Raw genomic sequence first — 26,017 nt, 5'->3', positions numbered from 1 at the left:
GCACCGCCTCCACGCCCTAGCCCGGTCCCACCGGCCCCTCCGCTCCCTCCCCGGCCGGCGCCGGCTGGGGCCGGCGGCTGCCATTGGCTTAGCGGCCCCATCCGGGCACTCGGCGCAGCGCTGTTCCTTAGCCCGATCGTCCCAATATGGCGGAGGTGAGCGGGGAAAGCGGGTTGGGGTGCCGGGGATCGGCCGGCTCCCCGCGGGACGCCGCAAGAGGCAGGCCCTCCATGGCCGCCTCGACATCCTCGTAAGGTGCCTCCGGAACGGCCCGGTGGCGCGGGGTGGGAGTCCGTCGTGGCGGCGGAGCGGCCGCCGACGCCGGGTAGTGGGAGTCTACGCGAGTAGGCCGCACGGCGGGCGCCGCGCAGCGCGGGTGCCGGGTTCGCAGCTCGCCGGCGTCCGACAGGCCGCGACCGGTCGTGCAGGGGGGCGCGGCCGCCGCCCCGGGCTCTGCGGGACACAGGGCGGGCTGGCGGCGCGGGCGTTGAGAAAACTCTCGCTGGGAAAAAGGAGGAGAGAGCCTCGGGCTGGGAGAGAGGAAGAGGCGGCAGACGGCTCGACTGCCGCCGTCACAGCTTGTGCCTGTCATGTCCCGCTCGGTCGGGGCTGGCCGGAGTAGGAGTGCCAGCAGGGCCGGGCGCGGGTCCTGCGGAGGGTTCTGCGAGTGGCGGTCGGGGAGCGAGCGAGGAAAAGAGGTATAGAGAAGGCTGAAGGGAATGGAAGGGCCAGCAGAGTGGGACGCACGGACTAAGACTGCCGGTGAGCAGCGAAAAAGGGTATGGTGAGTGAAGGGGGCACCTCCGAGGGCGGAGAGGGAGAGCATGAAATGAAGAATCCTGCCTGCTGCTGGGCTGGAGTGAGTCCACTCTCACCTATCTCTGTTTCTCACAGGCTTCCTTTGGGAGTTCGAGCCCAGGTTCGTCCTCGTCCATCTCCTGCTCCGGCACCTGGCCTGCTACCCGCACACCGCTCTCTTTCCTGCTCCCTCCCAAATTTATCCCCTCGTAGCTTTCCTACCGCTTCATGTGCACACAATTAGCCACCTGCCAGATTTTTGAGAGAAGGAGATGTGCGTTATGGAGTCCTTTCCTTATCTCTGGTTGCAATTAGTAATTGGCTACTCGGGACCCAAAAGGAAAACAAAGTTTTGTAGTACTTTTAAGTCAGTGTCTCAGTAAAGCCATGTAGCTGGAAGAGAGACTGCTTCTTTTGTTACTGAAAACTACAGGCTTGTGTAAATTTTTTACTTCTTTTTTAATAACAGTAAATGTTAAACATGATAAGTGATGTTTAAGGCTTTAAGTTCTGTTCAAGTTCTGTGGAATACGTTGCACAAGCAAGCATAGTTAACATCAACAGAGCTACTCCCTAAGAAGTAATTGGGGAACGTATTTGCTTGTGCATTGGCTGTTTGTCATCTTTTTTAACTACTCTCCTGAAATTTATTTAGCTTATATTTTTGAATGTGGTTTAAAATACTTTAAGTGTGATACTGAGAATTCAGAGCTGGTAAAGAAGCGTGACTCTTAAAATTTTCTGATCTGAATTTTGTGAGTAGAATAGAACTTCCACTTGAGTTATTCAACATAACATGGATTAGAACAGTAAGTAGAAACAATAATCTGGAGCACACACATCCATAAAAATAGATTAAAGCAGTTGATCCTTCGTTAAAACTGGAGCAGGATGTGATGGCCAACATCAGACAAGTTCAACATGTAATGTTATTACTATAGTTGATGCAGTGTTACCAGCTGTTCTGAAAGCTCTATGGGGCCAGGATATGAATAGCATGTGAATAAACCCCATTTTTGTCCTGAATGCTATTCCGCAGTATAGCGTAGACTTTCACAGTATTGTCTTAAGTGAACTAAAGAGATTACCTGCATATAAGGAATAAGCATATCATAATTGCTCAGAAATTAGCTAGATGCTGTAACTATCAGAGGTATTAGTATATACATCTGTCTCAAGACTGGAGGCAGTGCAAAGAAGAATACTTTTTTTTTAAGTGGACTGAAAATTGGTAGCAGTTTCCTTCAAAACTTCTGAAGAAGTTCATACAAGGAAATAATTCTTAAAACTCCTTTTTTTTTTTTGCTGCTTGTAAACCAAGGATTGCAACAGCACTGGTATGTAAGAACTAGAAGGGGAAACCAGAAGTCACAGAGAAATACCCTAATCTATTTCTTCATCCCAAAGGCCATAAGAAAGTAAATATTAAAGAATAATGCAACCCTGTAATTCAGTAATTTTCACTGTAGAGTACTGACTTTATGGCATATATCTGTATCTTTACAACTTTTTGAATCTAATGAGTACCTTTCTGACACTTAATAAGTACTTTTTGATGACTTGTAAGTATCCTTGACTAATGAAAAGGTCTGTTGGACCACAGAGCTGTCACAATGGCTTGTTAATGTGATCCTTTATAATAATTTTGTCATTTTCAGTGTATTTTCACAGTATTTCTAGAAACTGCTATGTTTATTCTTCCTCTTTAGATTAAGTGCTACAAAAATTAATAAAAAATATATTTGCAAGGTTAATCTGAAGCAAGTGTCACTGTTTATTTTATTGTTAGGAAGCTGATTTGCAGACTAAGTTAACTGTGTACTGGTGAAAAGCCATACTTGCTAACATGTAAATCACATATATAAAGTCTATGCATCACAGTCTTGCTGCATCTGCAACATAGTGATGTGTGTGCTTTGTGCCTTAATCATGATTTCATAGATGTTTTAAGCTTTTTTTTTACTCAGTAAAATATTAATTTGAAATTGCACTTTCTGAAGCTTTGTTTTAGTTCTCTCAAGGAGTCTATACAGAAGAGAGAAAATTTCAGCTATTACTTAGGAAAAGGGAAGATCAGATTAAACAATTGAATTTGTCCATTAGTTTGGAATTAATTCCAGTTACTCTATTGTGACTTCTGACCCTGTATGTAAAAGAATTCATGGAACCAGTTTTTTTCTGTGATATGATTTCATATGTTGGTATAGAAAAAAATTTACTCAAATTATTTTTTATAGTTGGCTCTTTATCATCTGAGGATCATGACTTTGACCCATCTGCTGAAATGCTGGTACATGATTATGATGACGAGCGAACTCTTGAAGAGGAGGAAATGATGGAAGAAAGCAAAAATTTCAGCTCTGAAATTGAAGATTTAGAAAAGGTAAGAGTGATTTGTTTTCTTATCAATGTCCATGCATATTGTAGCTTTGCTAGTGAAAAGAACACTCAACCTGTTCTTTGGTTTGTATTGTATAAGGCAGTTTCCTGCAACAACGTACCTTTGCAGCTTTGCATAAAAATAAATTTGGTTAGGATATAGGAATACATTCTCACCAAAGGGCTAAACTTAAATTCTCAAAGATGCTGGTGTTATATTAAGTTTGTATTCTTTTTCATTTTGATAGAGAAATCACTGAGCAGGTTTTAATCTACTAATTTTCTTAAATTGAATATAAATCGAAACTCTATATTTTCCATACTATTAAGTGAAAGTTAAGTTATTTCTGTTGGTCAGATTTTGCTTTTCCAATATGGAAACAAGCAGTCCTGGTTTCGGTACGATGGATCACATTCTCATGCTGTATATGTGGTAGTTCTGTGTCTTTAATTTCATCAGCTTGGTGTTCAGTAGTGCCCCTTGGTTTTTCCTATTCCATTTTGCATGCTTTAATTACATGTTTCCTATTTACACCTCTTGTTTGTCTACCAGTACATCAACCTACTGACTGCTGAGCGCCCATGAAGTGGTGCTGCTTGCACTACTGTTTAGTGACTTGCTTGCACCACTTAGCATAACTGCAGATTTTGGTCAACACGGTCCCAAGAAACTGATTTTTAACATCAAATACGAGTCTGTGTTTTTGTAGTCCATGTAAAAGCAAATTTTCTGAATATGGAATTGACCGTATTTATACACCTGATTTTATGTTGTTTTTTTTTTTGTCCTGCTACCTTTATAACCACATTTTTGCTGATTAGAAAGTTGTAATTACAATATTGAAGCACCTTGCCCAGTCTCATGGTTAAAATGGAGTTGTTACTCCACAAAATTATCGTACTGCTTCTGTTATAGAGGGAAGAAGAACTGAGAGCCACTCATCTTAAACACTTTATTACTTTAGGTCCCGATCCTGGAAAGACTTGGACATGAGTTTACGTTTATCCATTGTGAAAAGTCTTTGCAGGACTAAGACCTTAGCTGACTAAAGAAAACACGTAATTTAATCAGTGTATGAGTTCAACAAGAAATTTTTAAAGGTAATATAACTTTTAAAGGTATAAGTACTGGAAAATATTTTTAATATTTTGATGACTTAAAACAGGTGGCTAAAACGAAGTCTCCACTGTTTATTGTTCTATGAATCATATTAGGGTACAGGTATGACAATACTGAAAGCTGTATTATTGCTTTCTCTGCCGTCCTTATGAAATACTTGGTGTGGGAGATGGGGAAAAAAGGCTTAAAAGTTGATACATTGGTTCACTTTGTGGGCTTTTGCATATTTGCAGCTATAACCATGTAGGATTAAAGTTTTCTGCATTTTCTTTTTGGGAGGGGTTGGTAGTGTTTCTAGGATATCTTTTGTCTTCAAGAAATACAGGCAAATCATCCTGTACAGTATGGAGCACATTTTTGATAATTACTTTTAGTTTCATCCATTGAACACTTTTCTTCAATAGCTTGATGGGTACTTCACTGTATGCCAGGAGATGTGGTTATGAATTATTTCAGTTCTGTGCCTTGTTTTTCACTTTTGTTTTTCAAAATATGTGTTACACTTTAGTCCTAAACTGTTTAGAAGTGTGTGGCAATGAGTTTAAATGTTTGGAAATCCTCTTGTATTAGGAAGGAAACATGCCATTGGAAGACTTACTGGCATTTTATGGCTATGAACCCACGATTCCAGTTATGACGGGTTCCAATGCGGATAGCTCTCCAAGTGAACTTGCAGATGAACTTCCAGATATGACTCTAGATAAAGTAAGTCAGAACTGTTTTGCCCTGTGTTTTGGTTTAAAAATAGAAATCTATGTGACCTTAAATTACATTTCACCATTTCTTGATGTCACAAAATATATGTCTTTGTTTATTTGAATATGCAATGTTACTCTGAATTTATTCTTTTTCAAGGATAGTGAGTATCTGATTCTAATTATAATTATCACACTTAAAATACATAGTAGCTTTAGTGACACAATATTACTGCAAATGAGAAATGAGTAAGTTAACAGTTCTAAAACACATCTAAAGAACTTTAAATAGGTGGAAGTGTTTTGTGATGTAAGCAGTATCCAGAAATAATAAATCTGTTTTCTAGTTGTCTTGGTTGTTCTGGGACAGAATCACAGGCTAGCCATGGGCTGTAGGCCATTAAAAATTCTGAGTCAGACAGCACAGCTGACTTAAGTTGGCTTGTAGGTGTATTCCATACCATGAGCAACACAGTATAAAGGAAGAATTTTGCTGAGAAGATGGGATGAGGTTTTGCTCTGGGCTGGCCTTTCCTCTCTTGGTGCCTTTTCCCTGACCTGCTTTTGAGTACTGCCGTCCTGAATATTGTGCTTGCTGCATTTTATCTAGGGTGAATATAACTTTATATATCTTGTACTGTCATTGGTATTAATTTGGCTTGTAAGTCCCCTCCATTTCCTGATTCCCCTTCTTTGCTGGGAAGGGGATGTCAGGTGATAAAGTAATGGCTGTATTTTAGCCCCAGTTAAATGTAGATACCAACACATGCCAAGTATCACAACGGTTGTGTTCCTGAATGCTTTAAGATGTTGCTATTCAAGTCAGTATGAGGATTTGGAAGGGTCTCAAGCCCAGAAAGTGAGAGAGGTTGTTTTGTGTGCAATGACTATATGTGCTGTATTGTTAATGTAAGAACTTGGCATTTCATTTTTTATGTTTTTCAAGATAATTTTGAATTCTGAGATTTTTTTTTGCTATAAAATGTGTGCAGCTAGTAGTTTGAATAATAAATTGTGTAGGTAATAAGTGTGTATCAGGGTTGATTGTTTTGTTTTCTTTGTTTTTTTTTTTTTTTTCACTTTCTGTGAGTATGATGTAATGGTAAACTCCACAGAAAGCAGTGTGTAATGATGGCTTTGCACATCTGATTCTCATCAGGATTCACAATTGTGTTGGGGCTACAAAAATGTAGTTGGCTTGTTGTGTAATACAGTTCTTTCCCTTCCTAACCACTGTACAGAGGTTTAACCATGTCTGCTAGTGAAGGAAGTGTGCATTTTCTGTCTTTCTGGTTTTATTTTTTTAAAAACCTACAGAAATGTCATTTTTTGTCTGTTTCACAAAGGTAACAGGGTGTCTGTTACATATAACTGTCCTCTCAGCAAAAGTCTACAAAAACACCTAGTTGTTTGTTTTGGTTTGGTTTTCCCGAGAGTTTAAGGGATAGCAGCCTTTTAAAACTTCAATATATATGTGATACAAAGAATGACAGAATTCTAAAGATTTGGGGCAGTTTCCAGTGGTGATTTTCAGGGGGAGCATTAGGAGGAACATCCGAGATTGATGCTTGCAGAAGTTACTTCTCGTGCATTTGTTATAAGAGAAGACAGAGCGGAAACAACCCGCTGTGTTCAACTCTGAATAGTCATGTTTGTTCTTAGATTTAAGAGGAGCAAACTAGCTTTTTAATTAAGAGAGTATGGTTTGATGAATTTAAACCAAAATAAAGTTAATTAATAGGACCTAATTTGCTGAGTCTGAGTTCTCACCAGCCTATACTGAGTTGTTTTGTTTTTTTTTATCTGAGACTTTGTTATTTTCTTTTTAATAATACAGGAGGAAATTGCTAAAGACCTCTTGTCAGGTGATGATGAAGAGACACAGTCCTCTGCTGATGACTTGACACCATCAGTTACTTCGCATGAAGCTACTGACTTCTTTCCTCGGCCATTAAGATGTAGGAACCTAATTTTATGCCAGTCTTACTGTTGTATGTGGCTTCCAAGTCTAAAGTACTAAAACAGCAGAGTAGCTCTGACTTTAATGGGAGCTGAGAAACAGTACTTTGCAGGGTGATGTGCATGAATGTTGTCTTTAGTTGGTATTGCCTTACTTCAGACTTTTATTTGGTATCTATGATTCTGTGGTACTATGGTGAAAGCACAAGTAAAATTAATTTCTCTACAAATGTAGTAACTTCGTAATTAATAGTTAATGTGATATTGAGGAACACCCTTAATAATTTTGAATATCTCGGTGAGTTATATACATATGTAATCTGTTCCTTTAAGTTAGAACTTGTCTACTAAGATTTTTACTGCTGCTTTTAAGCCAGCGACTTCTCTACAGCCTGTGGATGTGAACTGAGACATGGTTTATTTGTGATTATTTCCCTTTACACATTCAAGTCTTTTCTATACAACTTTACAGGGTGAGCTAAAGTGGTCTTACATGGGATGGGGCCTCCAAAACCATGACCACCAAAATTTCACTGCCCATGGAGCTATCTATTATGGGAAAGTTCTGACAACCAATTACCCATCCTGGATGAGATATTCATCATTGCCCATTGCAGATCATTTTTCCTAACTTCTATGACAGTTTTCTTTTAGCAGAATCCTTAAGGTATTCCTGGAGGATTTCAATCCTCTAGTGAAGGGGAATAATAAAAGGGATGTGCTTCCTCAGTCATCACCAATCCTTTGAATGCTGCTAATTGCATAATGAGATATTTGTATTGAAGGAGAGATACAAACTCCTTAAAAATTACAATGCCCTTTCCATTGTACACTTCAAACTTGCTGGTGCTTGGGCATTGCTTGTGCACTGTTAATGAATATGACACTGAAGGTATGGCATCTTTATATAAAAACTCTAACCCCTCAACTTACTAAATATTAAGAAACAATCATCTTAGTTTTCAGCTACTATAGTTTTCTAACAGAATTTTACTTTAGCTGTTAGAACTTTTGGATGGACATTTAAAAATTGAATACCTACTATTTCAGGGAAAGAGATTGCAGATCTCTGGACTGCTGGCAGTTTCTTTTCTTTTCCTCTCATTTCTGTCAGTTTCTCAGATACTGAGTTTTTAAGATGAACATGTCTAATACATAATGTTGCCTATTTCATTAAATTTTATATGTTTATACACACATAATTCCATGCATTCGGGTTAACTGGTAGCTTGCTACTTTGCTACAACAGACAGAATGTTAATTGTAAAGACTATAGAAGAGCCTCAGTTCACGCAGTCTTAGACATGTCTCTAATGTTTATGATTCTCTTTAGTCGTGATAAAGTTAAACTTGCAACTAAGTTTATGAGCTTGTTGTTACTGAAGTTTGAGAATACAAAGTAGCTTTAATTGTATCAGAAGTGCAGATTCTATTCTGCTGGGGATTATACAGCTTTAAAAATGGATTTAGCTCAGGAACCAGTATCACAGTCATAATCTAAATTTTTACTTCTATAGAGTATTGCATTTGAATGGCTTTGAGTGCTCTGCTCTATTTCTTGTTAAGAAAAAAATAGAGGGAAAGAAAATGGGGAATAAACACAGGAAATACCTTGGAAAGAACAGTCCATGTTGGACTGGATGATCATCCCATCCCTAACATTCTGTGATTCTGTGAAGCAGTCTTTTGCTTATTCCACTTTGTGTATCTCTCCTGGATCTTCACCCCATGCTCAGTCAGCCTTGTTTAAAGGAATGTTTTGAGTGCCCATTAAAACTTCTGCTGAAAGATTTTAGTAGGTAATAAAGGCATGCCTTAAACTTTATTTGTGATTAATGTAAGGCTAGGTCATAAACCTCTAAGTTTCCTGTTTTGTCATACCTTTTGTGCAAGGTGTAAGCCTTTATTGAGAGAATTGATGAAGAGAAATTATTTAATTTCATTTTGACCATTAGATTGTCTCACATGTGGTGATAAATTTTTCAGTTCTGCAGTATGCAAGTAGCAGTACCTTCTGACTTCATGCTATTTCAATATAAACACAAAGTAACAGGGCTCTGAAAAGTGTCTCCTAGAATAAAAACAGGTGTGCCTTTCAGAAAGAAATGGTATTTTGTGGTTGTATTTGAACTGAAAATTCTTCTTAGCTAAAATAAAAACTTTTTTTTTCCTCAAGCAAACACTACATGTGATGGAGATAAGGAATCAGATGGTGAAGATGTAGAGGCAGACAATGGTAATTCATCAGAAGATTTGAGAAAGGTAATAATCAGATACTAAAAAGTGTTTAAATTTAATTGTTAGGAAAAATGCATGAAGATTTATAGTAGGTATCTAAAATAATACTTTCATTCTGGATTTCTCTGCCAGATGTTAGGTTAATGACATTTTTAATGCTTCTATACAAAAATTATAAATAATAATACCTTTCTCTTTAAATGTTTATTACATCTTCAGGAAATAATGGTTGGTTCACAGTACCAGGCTGAAATTCCACCTTACCTTGGCAGATACAGCAATGATGAAAAGGGTAAGTACTTGTGATTGTATTTTTAATGTTTGTTTGTTTGTTTATACATAGCACTTGATGGAGATATGTTGTTTATAAGGTAAATTCAATGGCCATTAAGGTCAGGGACCATAAAAAGGGCACTAGAAAACTGAAGTAACACAACCACGTAACTGTATCTCAGAAACATGATTCTTTAAGAGGGCATTCTCAAGAATGTGTTGGAAGGTGTATTACATAATTCTGGAGTATTTGTTGCCTTCTTAAGAAGGCAACAAACTGGTCAAAATGGAAATATTTTCATCAGAGTATTGTAACTGGGCTATGAGCATGTAGCTTAGTTTACGCTGAAGATCTTCAAAACAGAGTTTTCCTTGTGTTTTTGGCAAGCATAAAAGAGCAGGTTACCGAATGTATATGAAAAAGCAATAAACTAGTTTAAATTTCCATCATAATTGTAGCAGAGGTAGTCTTATAGGCTATCTTTTGAAAAATGGGGTGTTTTAAGTATGATGTTACTCAGTGTTAATTTAGGTTAAAAACTACAATTGTACTAGTGCAGAAAAAAAGGCTGTAAGAGTTCTATTTTGTATCTTTAGAAACCTTCACCAGACTAAAAGTATAGTACACAGAGCTGTGTGCTGTAATTAAAGAAATGTGGTCACAAGTAGAACAGCTGTGGAATTAAGGAACAGTTTGGGGGACATGTTAGTAAATAGAGGGCATTTTGTTGTTTTGGTAAATTTTAAATATTCTGTAAATTGCTTGTGTTCAAATGGTAATGTTTTGTGGGAATATTATTCTAGTGAATGGTTTCATGTCTTTTCACTGTATTCAATGGCTTTTTGAGGTCTCCCATTTTCTGTGGCTGAAGCATGTTGTTTATGGATTGTGAAAAATGGAAGAGTAAAAACTAAATTTGAGTTGATGGTCTTTTTACATATCTTGGCTTGTCAACCAAGAGCTGAGCATGGCAGAGCATGACAAGGAAGGAATTAATTTGACAATTTTCTCTGGAATGAGCTACTGCTAGAGAGAACCAGAAAGAGTGTTCTTGGCTGGCATGGCCAAGAGCAAAGAGGTAGCTCCCAGACTGGAAAGCTGAAAAGCTCTTCATGACATTATCATTGGTAGTTTCCAGAAAGAACTGCTGGGTTGTCTTAGTTGATAGGAAAGGTTGAAGATCAGCATCAGCAGTGCTTGGAGAGGCTGGACCTGGCTGTACAAGTGGATTCTGTGAAAAGTCTCTTCTATACTCTCTGAAGAGCCTGTGATGGCAAACACTTGCCTGAGCTTTGTCACCTTAGCTTAATGTTGCTTCTTGCAGATTAGAATCTTAATCTTTTCTGCAGTACCAGCCGTTGTGCTTATATGTTTGAGTTGTGTAACTACTTAATTTTGTATTGCAAAGAGAGTGGGTTGTAACATAAGTGAAACATTGTACAATGTTAGTCACATCTGTTGATCAGAGTGAAGGGTGTATGGTTAAAGTATAACTGAAACATGCACACAGATCGGCAACCCTCCAGGCCAGCCCTTATTATTTCCAACGTATTTTCTGTCAAATAAGCTACTTAAGAGAGGTACATACATATCTTTCTGTACTGTAAAGGAAGACTATACATCCTGATTGCTTGTAAAGTATGCAGTTTACCAGTTCTTAACTGCATTCAGTTTTGAGTAAATGGAAAAATTAACTACCATATTGAGACCTAGTTTTCCAGTTTGTTAAATAGTTTTTGTCAAGTTTTATTTGCAAATGATTCATTAGTCACCACTCTATTTTTTTGCATTTAATATTTGAAATACTGAAGTAATATCCTACACTTTTTTACTGTAAACTGTAGTTACTTTTATTTAGTATTTTTTTAATAATTGATTGTACTAGTTTGTTTATATGAAGGTTATGAACACATATGCAGAATTTGACTTGAATCATCTAGCTGTCAGTCTGCTCCTCTGAGGCAAAGACTCTGCCTCAAGAACTCAGTCCTTTATCTTATCCATATGGAAACTGAATCTCTTTGCCATGTCACAGTGCAATCTCTTAACAGGCTTTTGGAGAAAAAAAAAAGTGTCGTGCAATTTAAAGTGGCATGAGGGTGCTTGATTTGGTTACTTCTGTGTTCCTGTTATTTGTATTTGTAGACTAGGTTTTAATGTTACACCCTTAAATGTCATGCCTGGAATTAATGGATTTCTGTCCCATCAGCCTGTGAAAATGAAGACCATTTACTTTGGAAACCTGATGTAATCTCAGAAAGTAAAGTTAAAGAATACCTTTTTGAAACGTCCCTAAGAACAGGAAATGAAAAAATGATTGGCAGAATTCCTGAAGGACTACATACACGGGACAATGAACAAGTATGTTTTGTATCCTATTCCATTTGTGACAAATTGCTTTCTAATTAACATGTGTTCTTTTTATATGCCTTATGTTATAAAGGCAGCACGAATTTTTTTATGTTATTGAAGTAAAAATGTTACTTGTAATTTTAAGCTCATGCTGAAAATTAATAATATTTGAATGTTGGCTGTGTTGTGATCTGTGATGTTTCTGATTGCCATGATGTTGACAAATCCAGGTCTTTTAATAATTGCATATAATGTTTTACATTTTCTTCATTAAACCTTGCCTCAACTTTTAGATGTCTTTGATCTTTGTTACTTTACCATTTTCATCATATATAAGGATAATTTTTTTACATGAGATATGTTCACTGAAAGGCTATCTTTAGAGGTCTAGATGGGATGTTTGCAAATTTTCATTCTTCCTAAAAAAATTCTGGTTTTTAGGCACTCTACGAACTTCTGAAAAGTAGCCATAATGTTAAAGAAGCAATTGAGAGATACTGCTCAAATGGAAAGGCTTGTCATGGTAAGAGAGTACCTGTTTTTTCAGAAATGTGTCTGAAGGGTAAAAAAAAAAGTGTAGAGATACCTTAAGAATCAGATTATTGAGCTTATCTGTGATCTATTTAGGTATGATATAACTTGACGAGTTGAAAATTCTTGCTAGTGAAGTTTGCAGCTTGCATAAAAATTTGGGATCACTTTTTTGCTTTTTTTTTCTTTTCTGCTTTACTGTTGCAACAGTAACACAGACTGAGGAGAGGGGTGGGGTTGAGCTGTGATTTTGAGGATATAAGGCAGCTCTTCCCTACAGTGCTGTATCTTTTTAAGATCATGATGAATTTTAATCTGACATACCAAAGCCAAGAGAACATAGCTATATATAGGCTATATAACTAAGGCTCACTGGCTTCCTCACTGTACTAACTGTGCTGTGCCCACCCTAAACTGCTTCTGCCAGGTAGTTCTGTAGCTCTTTGCTAGCATGTGGAGAGCTTTACTCCAGTTTACAGTTGAAAATGATCTATCATCTTGTTTATTACTAACTTTATTACTCCCTGAAATAAAAATCAAGGGGCAGCAGGTACAAGCACAGGAAATTTCACCCGAACTTGAGGAAAAACTTCTTTAATTTGAGTGATGAAGCACTGGAACAGGCTGCCCAAGGAGACTCTGGCATCTCCTCTGGAGGCTTTCAGAACCTGCCTGGATATGTTCTTGTGCAACGTGATCTAGGCATATCTGCATTAGCAGGGAGTTTGAAGATGATCTCCAGAGGTCCTTTTCAGCCCCTACCATTCTGTGATTCTGTGAGAATAATATTTTTATCATTTAACAAAGACAGTTTTTTTGTTCAACACATTTAACATATGTACTGCATAAAGCAGAAATGAAGTATAAGCCATGATATAAGTTCATATTCTGGTACTCAGTCTCTTCAGGACTGGATCTGAAGGGAACTTAGGTATTTACAAGTCTAGATTCTGTGAAAGCTCAAGTACAGAAAGAGCTAAACTATAAGGAAGTATAAGTTTTAGGGTTCTATCCTAAATCACAGTTCTCTAGGATTTAGTTTCCCGTTTCTGGATCGAAAAATGCCTCTGCCCATCTGTGGCTCAGAGCCTGAAGTTATGTCCTAAGGACTAGAGCACAGACTTCACCCACCACACATTGCTTCCCCTGCCCCAACCCAAGTTACATGAGACTTTATGTACCCTCATTAAAAAATGGTCAAGTGTGATGATACAGTCAGTGCCTGGTTTAGAGTAACTGTTATGCTGGAAGTTGAATGTTGTCCTTAAGGTGACAATAAAAAATCCACTACTTCCAAGATTATTTCTTAAATGTGGAACTTTACTGGGGATCTTTTCTTCTTTTGAAGCTTGAGAATTCTGTAGTAAGGAGTGCAAAATTAATGTTGTGAGAAAGAAAATGGCCTTGCAGTGGAATAATTACCATCTTCATCTGAGAGAAGAAAGGTCTTGGCACCAGTGTCTGTTTCTAGGAATGTTTTGAAATGTGTTTTTTTGTTTTATTGTTTTGTTTTTTCATTTTAACCTTTACTGTCAGCCTTAAGTGTTGTCTGTTAAACTTTTTGGATTACCATTATGAATCTAAGATGCCTGAAATACCCCTCCATAATTATATAAGATCCCAAAGATACTATCAAGATAGGAAAGCAACAATACTTGAGACAAAACTGACATATTAGAATAATTTAAGTATTTTAAGTGTCTTAAGTCTTATTTTCAGTAGGTTGAGGTGTTTTTTGTTGTTGGTAAAATTAAACCTTAGGTTTAGGAACTACAGGGTTTATCTTTAAAAAAAAATAAACTTACAGTTCCTCCTTAAAATGTTTATAAGACCTTTCAAAGAAGACAGTTGTTTGTCTTGTTCTGGATTCCCTGATAGTCCTTGTTTTTTCAAATGTATAGTCTCAATATGCTGGCCCTAGAGGGCACCTCATGCGTGCCTAGTACTAAGGCTTTCCTCCATGGTCCCTTACACCTTTTCTGGGGCTTCAGTACCTCATTAGGGAGTGTGAGGTTCCTGTTTTTGACTGGGATCAAACTAATTTTTTTTTTTGCTTACTGTCTAGAATAACTGGTTTTGGGATTCAGTCTTAGAAGAATGCTGTTAAGGGTTTAGTTGTTGATAAGGAATCAAGGACTCTTCCAACTTGCCGTGTTTTGCTACTGTGCAGGAGCACAAGAAGCTAGGTGGGAGGTTGGCCAGGATAGCTGACCTGAACTATCTAAAGGGATATTCCATGAAATATCATGCTTAGTCTAGACAGTAGAGGAAGTTGGCCAAAGAAAGCAGATGCCTGCATGGACATTGTTCAGTGGGTGTTAAACAAAAGCATTATGCATTACTTGTCTTTTGTTGGGGTTTACTTCTCTGTTTTTGTTATATGCCTTTTCATTACAATTAGTTACTATTGCTGTTTATTTATATTTTAGTTTAGTTACTAAATTGTTCTTCTCTCAACTCACAATTTTTCATCTTTTGAATTCTCTTCCCTATCCCACTGACAGGGACTTGTGAGCAAGCAGGGTTAAACTACAGCTGAGCCTGGGGAGTGTGTCAGGAATTCTGAGGAATCTTAATTGCCATACCCATCTGCTGTCTCTGTCAGCTTAGGATTCTCCTGATGGTATCAGTTCATCCCACCCCACTTCTTGACTGTTATTTACAATGCTAAGCATCAGGTCAGCCCCGATGAGAATAGGTCAGATACGGGTTTGGTTGTCCTGACCTTCCTGTGCATTATGTTCTGTTTTATCTTACTTCATCCCTTTTCACAATGAGGTACAATTTTAAAACGGACAAGGCTCCCTTTATTAGTAGTTTCTTAGCTTTTGGGGGCTAGTGGAGCAGAGATAGAGTGGTCAGCATAGGCACCTCTGTTGTTTGTAGCCTGAAGCAGACTGGTTTTGTAACACCGGTAAAGAGTTCACTTAATAATCTTATTAATAGTATAGTGTTAGGCTTTTCTACTATAGAAATCTCTATAAAACAGGCTCTATAGAGCTGTATACCCTGGGGGTCTGTATCTCCTGTCCTATATGCCACTCAGTGGGCAATAGGGTAGTTCAGTGATACAGGATGGTCCTTCATTCAAGAACACTTCTGGTCCCCAGAATCCGTCTTGATCTAGCATAATGCCATCTCTTCCAGTTAAGGATGCATGGCAGAGATACTCTGTCTTGCTTTCACCAGTGTTTTTTGTGCAGATTAGCCAGTTGAAGGAGGGCTTATGGAATGGTATTCTATGAAAAATCTGGTTACCCCCATGAGGTTTCATGTATGCCTTAGTTTTAATAATACCTTAATTTCACATTAATTTATTCTCATTGTTAAGTTATTTATTGGAATTCTTGTAAACACACCTCCATCCCAAACTTCTGGGGAAGTGATTAACTTAAAAGGTTTTTACAGAATTTGGAAGGGTTTGGGACCTGAGTTATTATGAGTTCTATTCTGTCCTCTAGCTTTCTGCATTTTTCTCCGGTTGTTTTAAGTGGTTAGTCTGTTCACAAAGGTAACAACATTTCTTATTGCTTTCTTTGTCAGCCTCACCTTGTAACACTCTCACTTCTTATTCCTCACATTCCTGGTACTGACATGCAACTCCCAAATCCCTCTTCAACATCTTCTACATTATTGTTACCTTCTCTTTACCATCTCTCAGTTTCTCTTATAAGCTTCAACTGTTCTTTTATCTTATTCCAATTATCTTGATTTTTGTGTACCAAATTATCTGAAAATTTCACTGAAAATTTAGCTCTATGCCTTTGAAAGTAGTCAGTGATTGAATCTGCCCTCCTGCCACCTTCTGTTGCAGGAGAATGAAGAAAACTCATCATTAAGGCGTTAACTGAAATATTTTAGAAATTATTAAAGGATCAAATTATGATCAGTTACTGGTATTTAAGTTGTAATGGAACAATAATATTAAACAGTGGTTTAACAATTATTTAACAATAATAGATAATTAGGTGACAGTGAAACACTCTACTTACTGTATTTCTAATAATTAAATTATAGCTTGATATATGTGCATGTTGCTAGCATGTAACATACTTTTAGGCATAATGTAAAATCTCACTTACCTTGTTAGAGCTCTCAGGTGATGGGTAAGAGGTGTTTCAATCCTTAAGGATAGCCATGAGTGGTGTTCCTTTCTTGTTGAAGAAGCGATCTCATCTGAGCAGTCTGCTGGTGTACACGAAGCTTAGTGGTCTCAGGAGTCTACAGTTATTTGTAATGTAAAGTCACTTACTCGTAGGCTCCTCCTTTGGTGTACATGCAGTTTGCAGCTGTGGTTGTTTAAGTATTGTCTAATTCCAGTTTAGACTGTTACTGTTAGCTCCTGATAAGACATGGCCTAGACTGTTTAGTTCTTGAGAAGGTATGGCCTTCACAGTTCTCACAGTTCACACAGCAGGGCAGATTTTAGTCCATTAGCAACAAATATTTTATTCTCTGTGAAAGGTTAGTGACTGAAATCAAGTTTATCATTCTACTTTTGTAATTATCTAGAAGAAATGACAGCATGGACAGAAGAAGAATGCAGAAGCTTTGAACATGCACTTCTGATTTATGGAAAAGACTTTCATCTCATACAGAAAAACAAGGTTAGTATTTTACAATTAAATAGAATAATTGTTAGTTGATACAGTGCTGAACAACTATTAAAGCAAAACAATTGTCAAAAGCTACCTAGAAGAGTGGAACAAGAAACTACATATTAAAACTAGCTTGGCTTTTTTGTGCTAATTTTCCCTCAGGTGTCAATGGAAAAGTTAAGTGAGTCAGTGTTTTATCTCTGAGATCAACTTAATGTTGACTTTACTTCCATGTATGCATTCATATTATAATTTAGTTTAAATATATGCCTTTCTTAGGTATACAGTATTTATATACTGCAGTTAGATGGGATCTTCATTTATTTTTGTAACTAGGCTTAGCTGCTCATTTTTATAACAGAAGTGTAATCCTCTATCAGTACTCAGTATTCTGGCCAGAAAGTCTTGATAAGGGTAACTCTTGACTACTCTGTGCCTGAAAAAAAAAATTTTTGTTATTTGGTTGTTTTTGGTGTTGGTTGGCTGGGTTTTTTTTTCAGTCAAAAAGCAACAGTAGACAATATGGATGTTTCCAGATTTTCTGTGTGTATCCTTTATGCTTTGGTAGCACCCTGAAAGCTAAACTTTATACACTTGTGCTTTCTGTTCAGCAAGGTAGTTAGTCTTGCTCAATATTTGTTTTAAGCTGTCCTAAATAATATTTGGGTGGTACAGACTTTAAATGTGCCTTACCAGTAAACAGAAACTCAACAGAAATGCAAAGAAATAATAAAAAAGTTTTAACTTTTTTTAACAGTAAAGTGTGTTGATGTATCTGTCACTGTAGGCCATAATTTTGTGTAAGAAATCCACCATTTTTTTAAAAGTAGGTAAAATTCCAAATAGTTTAGGGGGAAAGTTCTTGGACCCAGCATAAGCTGATATCACTTAAGTATATAAAGTAATAGCTAGACAAGATTTCCTGTGGGGTAAAATTTAACAAGAGATGTTTCCTTATCACTGTGCTGCAAAGTATTGTTAACTTGAATTTTATATACTAGCGTATGGATATTTGCTAATTTTCTCCTCTGTCTGATGTCTATGTCCTGTTTTTATGTATAAACTAGCAAGGTTTACTACTACACCCAAGGCACTTGGAATTTACCTCTGATGTTTCTTTAAGTTTGATTAAGCTCCAGCATAGATTGCTGCCAGACTATATATGGATAGAGTTGTATATTCTAGACTTAAACTTGGAGCCATGGACTGATGGTGGTGTTAAATATTTCTACATTTGAAAATGGACATAATGTATAGGAATGTAGAAGAAAATACTGTTTTCTCTAAGAATCTGACTTCACATAGCAACCTTCATTTTGTGGGATAAGATGAACAGTTATCACAGACCAAAATGTCTTTTGAGTTTCTATTGTCTCAAAAAGGCTATGATTTTATTTTGGTTTTGAAATACTTACTGTTGTGATGATCTATTGTGAAAGCCTCCAGTGTTCTGGACTTTCCCCAAAGGAATGAGCCAACAATGACCATGCACAGTTCAGAAAGCAAATTGCATCCTGGGCTACATCAGTGGCCCGTGGGTCAAGGGAGGTGATTCTGCTCCTCTGCTCCACTTTGAGACTTTAGCTGGAGTACTGCATCTAGCTCTGGAGCTCTTAGCACAAGAAGGGTATTAACCCTTTGGAGTAGGTCTGCAGGAGGGCCAGAAAAATGATCGGGGGCTGGAGCATGCCTCCTATGAGGTCAGGCTGAGAGAGCTGAGGTTGTTCAGCCTGAAAAAGAGAAGCATCGAGGGGACCTTATTGCATTCTCTTAGTACTTAAAACGAGGCTTGTAGGGAAGATGGGGATTATCTTCTTACCAAGACCTCTTGTGACAGGACAAAGGGTAATGGTTTTAAACTTAAAAGGGAAATTTGGACTACATGGAAGATTTTTTTTACAGTCAGGGTGATGAACACTGGAACAGATTGCCCAGAGTGGTTGTAGAAGCCTCACTCTGGAACCATTCAAGGTCAGGTTGGATGGGGCTCTGAGCAGCTTGGTCTGCTTGAAGATGTTCCTCTTCACTGCAGCCTGGGGTTGGACTAGATGACCTTGAGAAGGCCCTTCCAGTCTAAAACATTCTGTGAATAAGTACTCAAAAGTATTTTCTGCTTCATTTCTCTTACATTATTGATTCGCTCAGCTTTTTCCACTTTTAATTGAATCCACCTTACATTAAGAAATTGGTAATATGTATTTATATATAAATGCTTTAGATGTAGACACAGTTTCAGTTTTGTTTTTCAAAAAAGCCAATAGTGCATACAGCAGAACAAAACTGTAGACCTCTGAAGTCGCCTCATTTAATTACTTGGTTCCAGATGCTAAAACAATGAACTAAGAGTACTGCAGGAATTGAGGAGATGACTGTCTTTGCTTTAATCTTGTGAATTCTTCTTGCTTTCTTTTAGGTAAGAACCAGAACAGTTGCTGAATGTGTGGCTTTCTATTACATGTGGAAAAAGTCAGAACGTTATGATTACTTTGCTCAGCAAACAAGATTTGGAAAGAAGAGGTACAACCATCATCCAGGAGTTACGTAAGTAAAATGCTCTTGAAATATGTTTCTGTTGCAAATTGAAGATGTGGGTGGGATTTTTTTTTTCTGTCATTATAGTGTAATATTACAGTGGCTATGGCACCTGAAATTAAATCTATTACCCTTTTTTAGGCTTTATTTTCTAGTTAAATAATACATTTTGGATCTTTTCTTTCCAGGGACTACATGGATCGTTTGGTGGATGAAGCAGAAGCCCTGGGTGGAGCAGTGCCTTCTGCAGCCTTAACATCTAATAATCGAACAGAAACAATTCCTGATCAACAGCTAAGCATTCTGAATTCTATCACTGCCAATGACTTGACAGGTACATCAAGAGAGCAAAAAATCGATTTTATTGTAATGATTAGAGCAACTATTGAATTTTCATTTGTGTTTATCTTTTTTTTCAGCATTGACAAATAGTGTAGCTACAGTTTGCCACACTTCAGACATGAACTGCCTGGATGATGCCTTTCCTCCTATGGACAGCTTATCGCGAGCACCAGTTAATCATGTGCCTGTTGGAACAGAAGAATTGCTTAATTTGCCTAGCAATGGTGAAAGTGATTGTTTTAATTTATTTGAGACTGGATTTTACCATTCAGAGCTAAACCAAATGAACATGTGCAGTGAGGAGACAGAAAGACCTGCAAAGAGATTGAAAATGGGAATTGCAGTCCCAGAATCATTCATGAATGATGTCTCTGTAAATAACCTTGGTGTGGACTTTGAGAACCACACACACCATATTACCAGTGCCAAAATGGCTGTTTCGGTGGCTGACTTCAGCAGTCTATCTGCAAATGACACAAATGGTTTTATCAATACCCACACTCTTCACCAACATGCTGCCCTTCACTCAGAATGACTGTGGGAAGCTAAACAAACAGTGGGTACTATATGCAGTAGTAGTAAACTTGATGTAAATGATCAGGTTTGCTTAGTCTTTCACTGGAAGTTTGAACTTTATGACATCAGTGATGTCTTTGTATGTATAGAACTATATCTTGATTATCAAGAGTAATTTCTTTTTTCAGTCCATAAATGTGGAAATGTCATAGGATGTTCAGCAGAGTTTGGGACTAAGAGAACTCTGTGGTGCAGCTTTAAGCTCTGCTTCAGTTTTTTTTAAAGCCTGTAGATGGAGGCCACCATTTTGAAACCAGCACAGAAATTCTGAATGGATTGGAGTGGCTTTTTAGTCTAAGTTACTTTTGCCGTAATGGATGCAGTGGAGTAACAATGTTTACAGGTACCAATCCTGATCCCTGCTCAATGTAGCATTTTAATTTTTTAATTTTTTTTTTAATAAAAGCAGGGATGGGCTTCTTTAATTTAAACTGCACAAACATACAAGGATGTTTTTTAAGTGGAATCTCCTCTCATATGACCCTAAACTAGAGCACTTCAGTTTACAAAACAGCAAGTTCATCTTGGTAGAAGCTAGCACAAGGGACTTGAAATGAGTAAAGTGAAAATACCTACACTTTGATGCTGTTGCAAAATTATAGGCCATGGCTATCCACAAGTAATTGTGCTGCTATAGGTGTCTGTGTACTTAAAACTTCCTGGCTTAAACAGATGCTGTTTAAGCTATATTGCATTCAGATGCGTTTTGTTCACAACGTTGAAGAGTAATGTAATCATGTACCTAACTTCCCTAAGGCGGCAGGTGTTGTATAATGCTACAGTCTGAACACAATTTACCACTAAACAATCTGCATTTGTAAAACATCTCAAGTTGTTTGGAGCTCTGCAGTTCAAGTGTTACACTTTTGATAGACTGTCTAGATTATATAGGAATAGTAGAACCTTGAAGTATGTATTTGATTTTTTTTTTCTTCAGCCTAGATTGCATTTATTTCTTTTGGCTACTCATTGGCTCAAAAATGGCATTTTGCTGCCTTGGTTAAATAGGAAAGGATAAATGTTTCCCACAAAAACAGCTATTTAATAACTTCTTTTTTTTTGTTGTTGTTGTTATTTTGAACACTGAGTTCAATTTAACTATGCAGGAAGTATGTCTTGCAAATGTTTGTTCAAACAACACATAAGATTGGCTTTTATCTTGATGTTGTAGCATACAACTAGCAGAGTTTTTTAGTGAGAATCTGAACCTTACTTCAGTAGGATTGCCCCTTTTCCCTTCAAGCTTTTTCTTTGCACTGTTTCTATTACAGATCAATTGCCACTAATTTGTTTTCATTATTCAAGTGTTGTTAATATTTGTAATAGTTGCTTCAAGGTTGTGCTGAGTAATTAGAAAGTAGTGACTTTAATATTTGAAAGGGAAGAGGGTATTTATGGTGCATACTGTGAACTGCATTGACATCCTGAGTTTTGGATGCAGCATATGGAGTTTTCTTTACAACATCATAGTAAAGATTGCTTTGAAGTGTTTATGCAAGAGCACATTTAAACAAAGTAGTTCAGCACAGTGGACAAAAGTAGGTATAAATTTTCAATCAGTTCTTAATTTGCACATATGAAATGCCTAACTTCAGTAAGTACACAGTAAATAATGGGTAGCCTTGTCCCTGTGTTGTACTTAACATTTTTAGCCAAGTTGTCAGCTTCTTGTTGCTGTGTTTTGTGCTGAACTTTGTACCTTCTTTCTTTTGTTTATGAATCAACACATTTTAATGTAATTTTGTAAAATACTGGCCATAATCCTCCATTGTTATAAATTCAAGTTTATCTATGGGTTTACAGTGAGTGGCTGGTCTGTATAAAAATCATTATACAAAGATGAGTGAATGCTTATACCAGTTGCACTTAAATGAACATGCCCATTCTCATTAGCTGATGCAGTAATATATTCAGTTTATCTATGCATTGCTGGGTTCTTAATGTAGACAGTGAATTGTCTAAGGTTTGAGATGTCAGCAAGTTGAATGGACACTTTAGTTATTTAATAAAGACTTTTGACCAAAATTCAGTAAGTGATATGAGAGAAAAATGGATTCCAGCTAGTCTAATAGATTTTTAAATGCTGATGTTTTTTAGCCCATTGGCTATCTAGCTGGTATCGTTTACTTTTAATTCCTTGTTAAAAAGAGGCAATAATTTGCAAGATTTTGTAAATATGTAAATCCTTCATATCTTTTTAGATATCTATTTCAATATTTTCTGACTACTTCTGTGTATAGTAACATTTTTGTGCATGCTTGATGTGATATTCATGAATTTGTACCACTATGACTTTATCCATGTAAAATAGCTATTTATTGAACTTTTCTTTAAAGCTGGACTTGCTTATTTTTCTCTCAGTTTAAACATTTAAATGGGGAACTTGTTACCGTTTATTAAAAGAATTGCGTTTCGAAAGTTGGCATGCAGATAGCTGAATTGCAGCAGTGTGAGGAAACTCTATTGCCCTGGTTCTGAGATGGTAAAGCACAATTCTTATAACAAACTGTGATGACTTCTTTGTCCCTTGCCATGCCTTCTCTCCGTACAAGCAAACCAAAAAAGAAATCCATACTGGGCAATTGCAGTGTTGGTAAACGTATCCTTTTTATGTACAGGGAATCTGGAGAGGGTAGCCGATTCATTTAGAAGTGTAACTGGTGCTGTGATTATAGCAATACTTTTACTTTCTTTAGTCATACGTTCATCTTCTCATGCTAGCTTTTCAATGTTTCATTTTCTTGTCATGGTCAAACTGCTGAATTTACTTGAAGGATGTACAATACTATTTTAAAGAAAACTAAATTGTGTACAATTAGGTCAATGAATCGTGCAATTGTTTCCTGTTTTTAGTTTTTAAAACTGAGGGTCAAAAATATAGGAAAACTTAAGATAAATAGTACATGGTGATACTACTTAATTTAACCAAAGGCTAGTGATTATTTCAACTCTGAATGTAAACTAATGAATAAACTGACCAACAGGGACATTTTGCCCAGCATTACAAGCACATTGTCTACAGAGACAGGGAAACTAAATACAGTAATTTATAAAATAATGACAAGGATACTATTTTTTTTTACTCCTATTTTTCATTCAATGGAGGAAGAATAATATTGCCGCGTGTAAAATACAGTTGGAATGGTTACAGTCCTCCTAATGAAAGAGATTCAAGTCATTGTCGGTTGAAAGTAAGTACCCTGTACATAACAACAAACATAGTGACAATCGGAACATGTTTTAGTACCAGATGTTCAAGAGGAAGTCGCTGTTGTTGCATTGATTTTAGTATTTGTACATAGACACTGATTTTTTTTTTTTGAGCATTATTTTGTATTTGTTGTACTTTAATACCTGGTGTACAGTTCCAGAAATAAATGTCTGGAAACCTTTCTTTATTTGTAAAAGCTTTTCATGCATCTGCACTATGGTTACTACTTTATCTTCAGAACACATTTTAGTAACTCTGGGTACCACTGAAGTTGGAGCAGTGCAAGTACAAAAGTAAGTAACTATTTCCCTGAAACATTAAAAACTCTGTGGTCTGGTTATAGCAAAATCTTAGATAAGACTTAAACATAGCTTCAGAGTACCACATCACTGTAAGCATAACTCAGTAGTCAAACTCAGTGTTCAAACCTGGTGGGCTCTGGGGAGCACATTACTTTCCCTTGGTGTAAAAAACTTGCCCAAATCCATGCTGAGCTAGTTTAGAGATGTGAAGGCAAGTTGTTCACTCAACTTAGGCCTTAATGCTGAAGTCTTGATATTTTTCTCCCTCAAGAAAATTCTTGGACCCCGAAAAGAATACTGTATTACTTCTAAAGTCTTACATACCAGTTCTGTCAAAGGCCAGAATTGGTGCTGTGCTTTCCTATGCCCAGCGTTTTATTTTCACAATGTCTGGAACAAGCTCCAACTAAGTAGGACTGCAAACTGATTATGAATAGCAAACATAATTTGCTGAATAATGTCATGAGCTTTTCTTGCCCTGATGAAGAGATGTCTTTGTAATGATGGTTGACAAAAGGTGCAAAACAAAATACTTGTCCAAAACTCTGATGAGAAGTTGCACCTCCCTTTTTCTGGTTGTTTATCATAATAATCAGTGTTAGATTGTGACAGCTGACCATGTTTAATCCTTTCTTGTTTTTATTAATTGCCAGTCTTAAAGTATATGTATATATAATGTAAACAACTTCTCCCAGGTTAGTAGTTAGTCTAGCTACCTAATTTCCATTAATCTCAGAACACATCCACTTATGCCATTAAAAAGATAAGAGATCCCTGAAATCCTTCTGATGCTTGGCTGTTGGGTGCCCAAGTCCTTGTTTTGTCTGCACAACAAAATGCAGCAAATAGCAGAAAGCAAACCTCAGTGATCAGTTGCTAAAATTCCGTTTCCTAGTTCTTGGATTTCTATCATTTAGAGCTCCCAGCAAATCTGGGCTTTCCAGTACAGCAAGAGGCTAGGATGCCTCAGCAGAAACACTCTCATTATGCTGCCTCTGTGTTATGCTAAAGACGTGGACCTCCTCCTGCTTCAGTGCCCTTACTTACCTCCACCTGCTCTTGGCCTTGGCACTGGCACACATCTGCCACCTCTGCAGATTTGATGCAGTTCATCAGCTTCACAGAGACTGTGAGTCAAATTAGGAATGTAGTCAGGATATGTAGGGATGCAACAAGGAAAGCCAAGGCCCTCTTAAATCTGGCAAAGCAAGTAAAAAAGAAGGGCTTCTTCAAATACATTAGTAGTAAAAGGAGGGAGAGTGTGGGTCCACTGCTAAATTAGGTGGCAGCCCTGATAAATGAGGATGCAGAGAAGCAGAACTCCTAAGTGCCTTCTTTGCATCAGTCTTTACTCCTAAGACCAGCCTCTGTGAACTCCAGACCCTGGATAAAGGAGGGAAAGCCTGGAGGAGAGCAGACTCTCAACTAGTCAATGAAGACCAGTTACACAAATGGAAATATACTCAAGTCTGTGAACTGTGATGGGATGAATCCAAGAGTGTTGAGACAAGTGGCTGATGTTATTGCTCTGCTACTCTCCTCCATTTTTGCAAAGTTGTGGCAAGCAGGAGAGGTGCCTGGGGACTGGAAAAAAAGTCAAGAGTCACTCCAGTCTTCAAAAAAGGCAAGAAAGAGGTTCCAGGAAACTATAGACCAGTCAGTCTCACCTCCATCCCTGAAAAAAAATGATGGAGCAACTCATCTGGAGGTCATCTCTAGGTACACGGAAGAGAAGGTGGTTACAGTAGTCAGCATGGACTTACTAAGAGAAAATCATGCTTAAATTATCTGGTAGCATCCTATGATGTTGTAACTGAATGGGTAGATGCAGGGAGACCAGTGGATGGAGTCTACCTTGACCTTTGTAAGGCTTTTGATAGTGTCTCACATAACGTCTAGTGAGCAAGCTCAGGAAGTGTAGGACAGAAGAACAGGCAGTAAGATGGATTAGGAACTGGTTACACAATAGAGTGTGAAAAGTGATCAGTGGTGCCAAGTCCAGCTGGAGAACTGTAACTAGTGGACTCCTCCACAGATCAGTGCTAGGTCTGGTCCTGTTCAGTATCTTCACCAATGACATTGAGGGGACAGACAGACAGGGTCTGCTCAG

At 37.5% G+C, this 26,017-nt stretch overlaps 2 protein-coding genes across 9 annotated transcripts in view; one reads left to right on the top strand and one right to left on the bottom strand.

The window, feature by feature from the left end:
- The window catches only part of GPBP1 (GC-rich promoter binding protein 1), a 70,224-nt gene extending 53,657 nt beyond the window's left edge, over window positions 1-16,567 (bottom strand). The window contains exon 1 of the mRNA XM_064140759.1: window positions 16,429-16,567. The gene's annotated coding sequence lies outside the window, so the exon portion shown is untranslated. The remainder of the gene's footprint in view (window positions 1-16,428) is intronic.
- Window positions 31-23,787, top strand: MIER3 (MIER family member 3). Of its 8 annotated transcripts, none has more exons than XM_064140751.1 (13): window positions 31-155; window positions 895-1,237; window positions 3,036-3,181; window positions 4,868-5,002; window positions 6,830-6,950; window positions 9,128-9,213; window positions 9,409-9,481; window positions 11,673-11,824; window positions 12,257-12,338; window positions 16,859-16,953; window positions 19,358-19,485; window positions 19,665-19,810; window positions 19,896-23,787. In XM_064140751.1, the coding sequence occupies exons 3-13, from the start codon at window positions 3,083-3,085 to the stop codon at window positions 20,351-20,353; spliced, it is 1,575 nt and encodes a 524-aa protein (XP_063996821.1). In that variant the 5' UTR covers window positions 31-155; window positions 895-1,237; window positions 3,036-3,082; the 3' UTR covers window positions 20,354-23,787. The 8 variants fall into 8 exon arrangements, with proteins under 8 accessions (XP_063996821.1, XP_063996819.1, XP_063996817.1 ...); XM_064140749.1 differs by having other exon boundaries at window positions 133-762; XM_064140747.1 differs by having other exon boundaries at window positions 133-784; window positions 895-919.
- The last annotated feature ends 2,230 nt before the right edge of the window (window positions 23,788-26,017 follow it).

The sequence above is a fragment of the Pogoniulus pusillus genome, chromosome Z (genome assembly GCF_015220805.1).
Source record: "Pogoniulus pusillus isolate bPogPus1 chromosome Z, bPogPus1.pri, whole genome shotgun sequence".
Classification (NCBI taxonomy): Eukaryota; Metazoa; Chordata; class Aves; order Piciformes; family Lybiidae; genus Pogoniulus; species Pogoniulus pusillus.
This window is presented reverse-complemented; position numbering and strand designations above follow the sequence as displayed.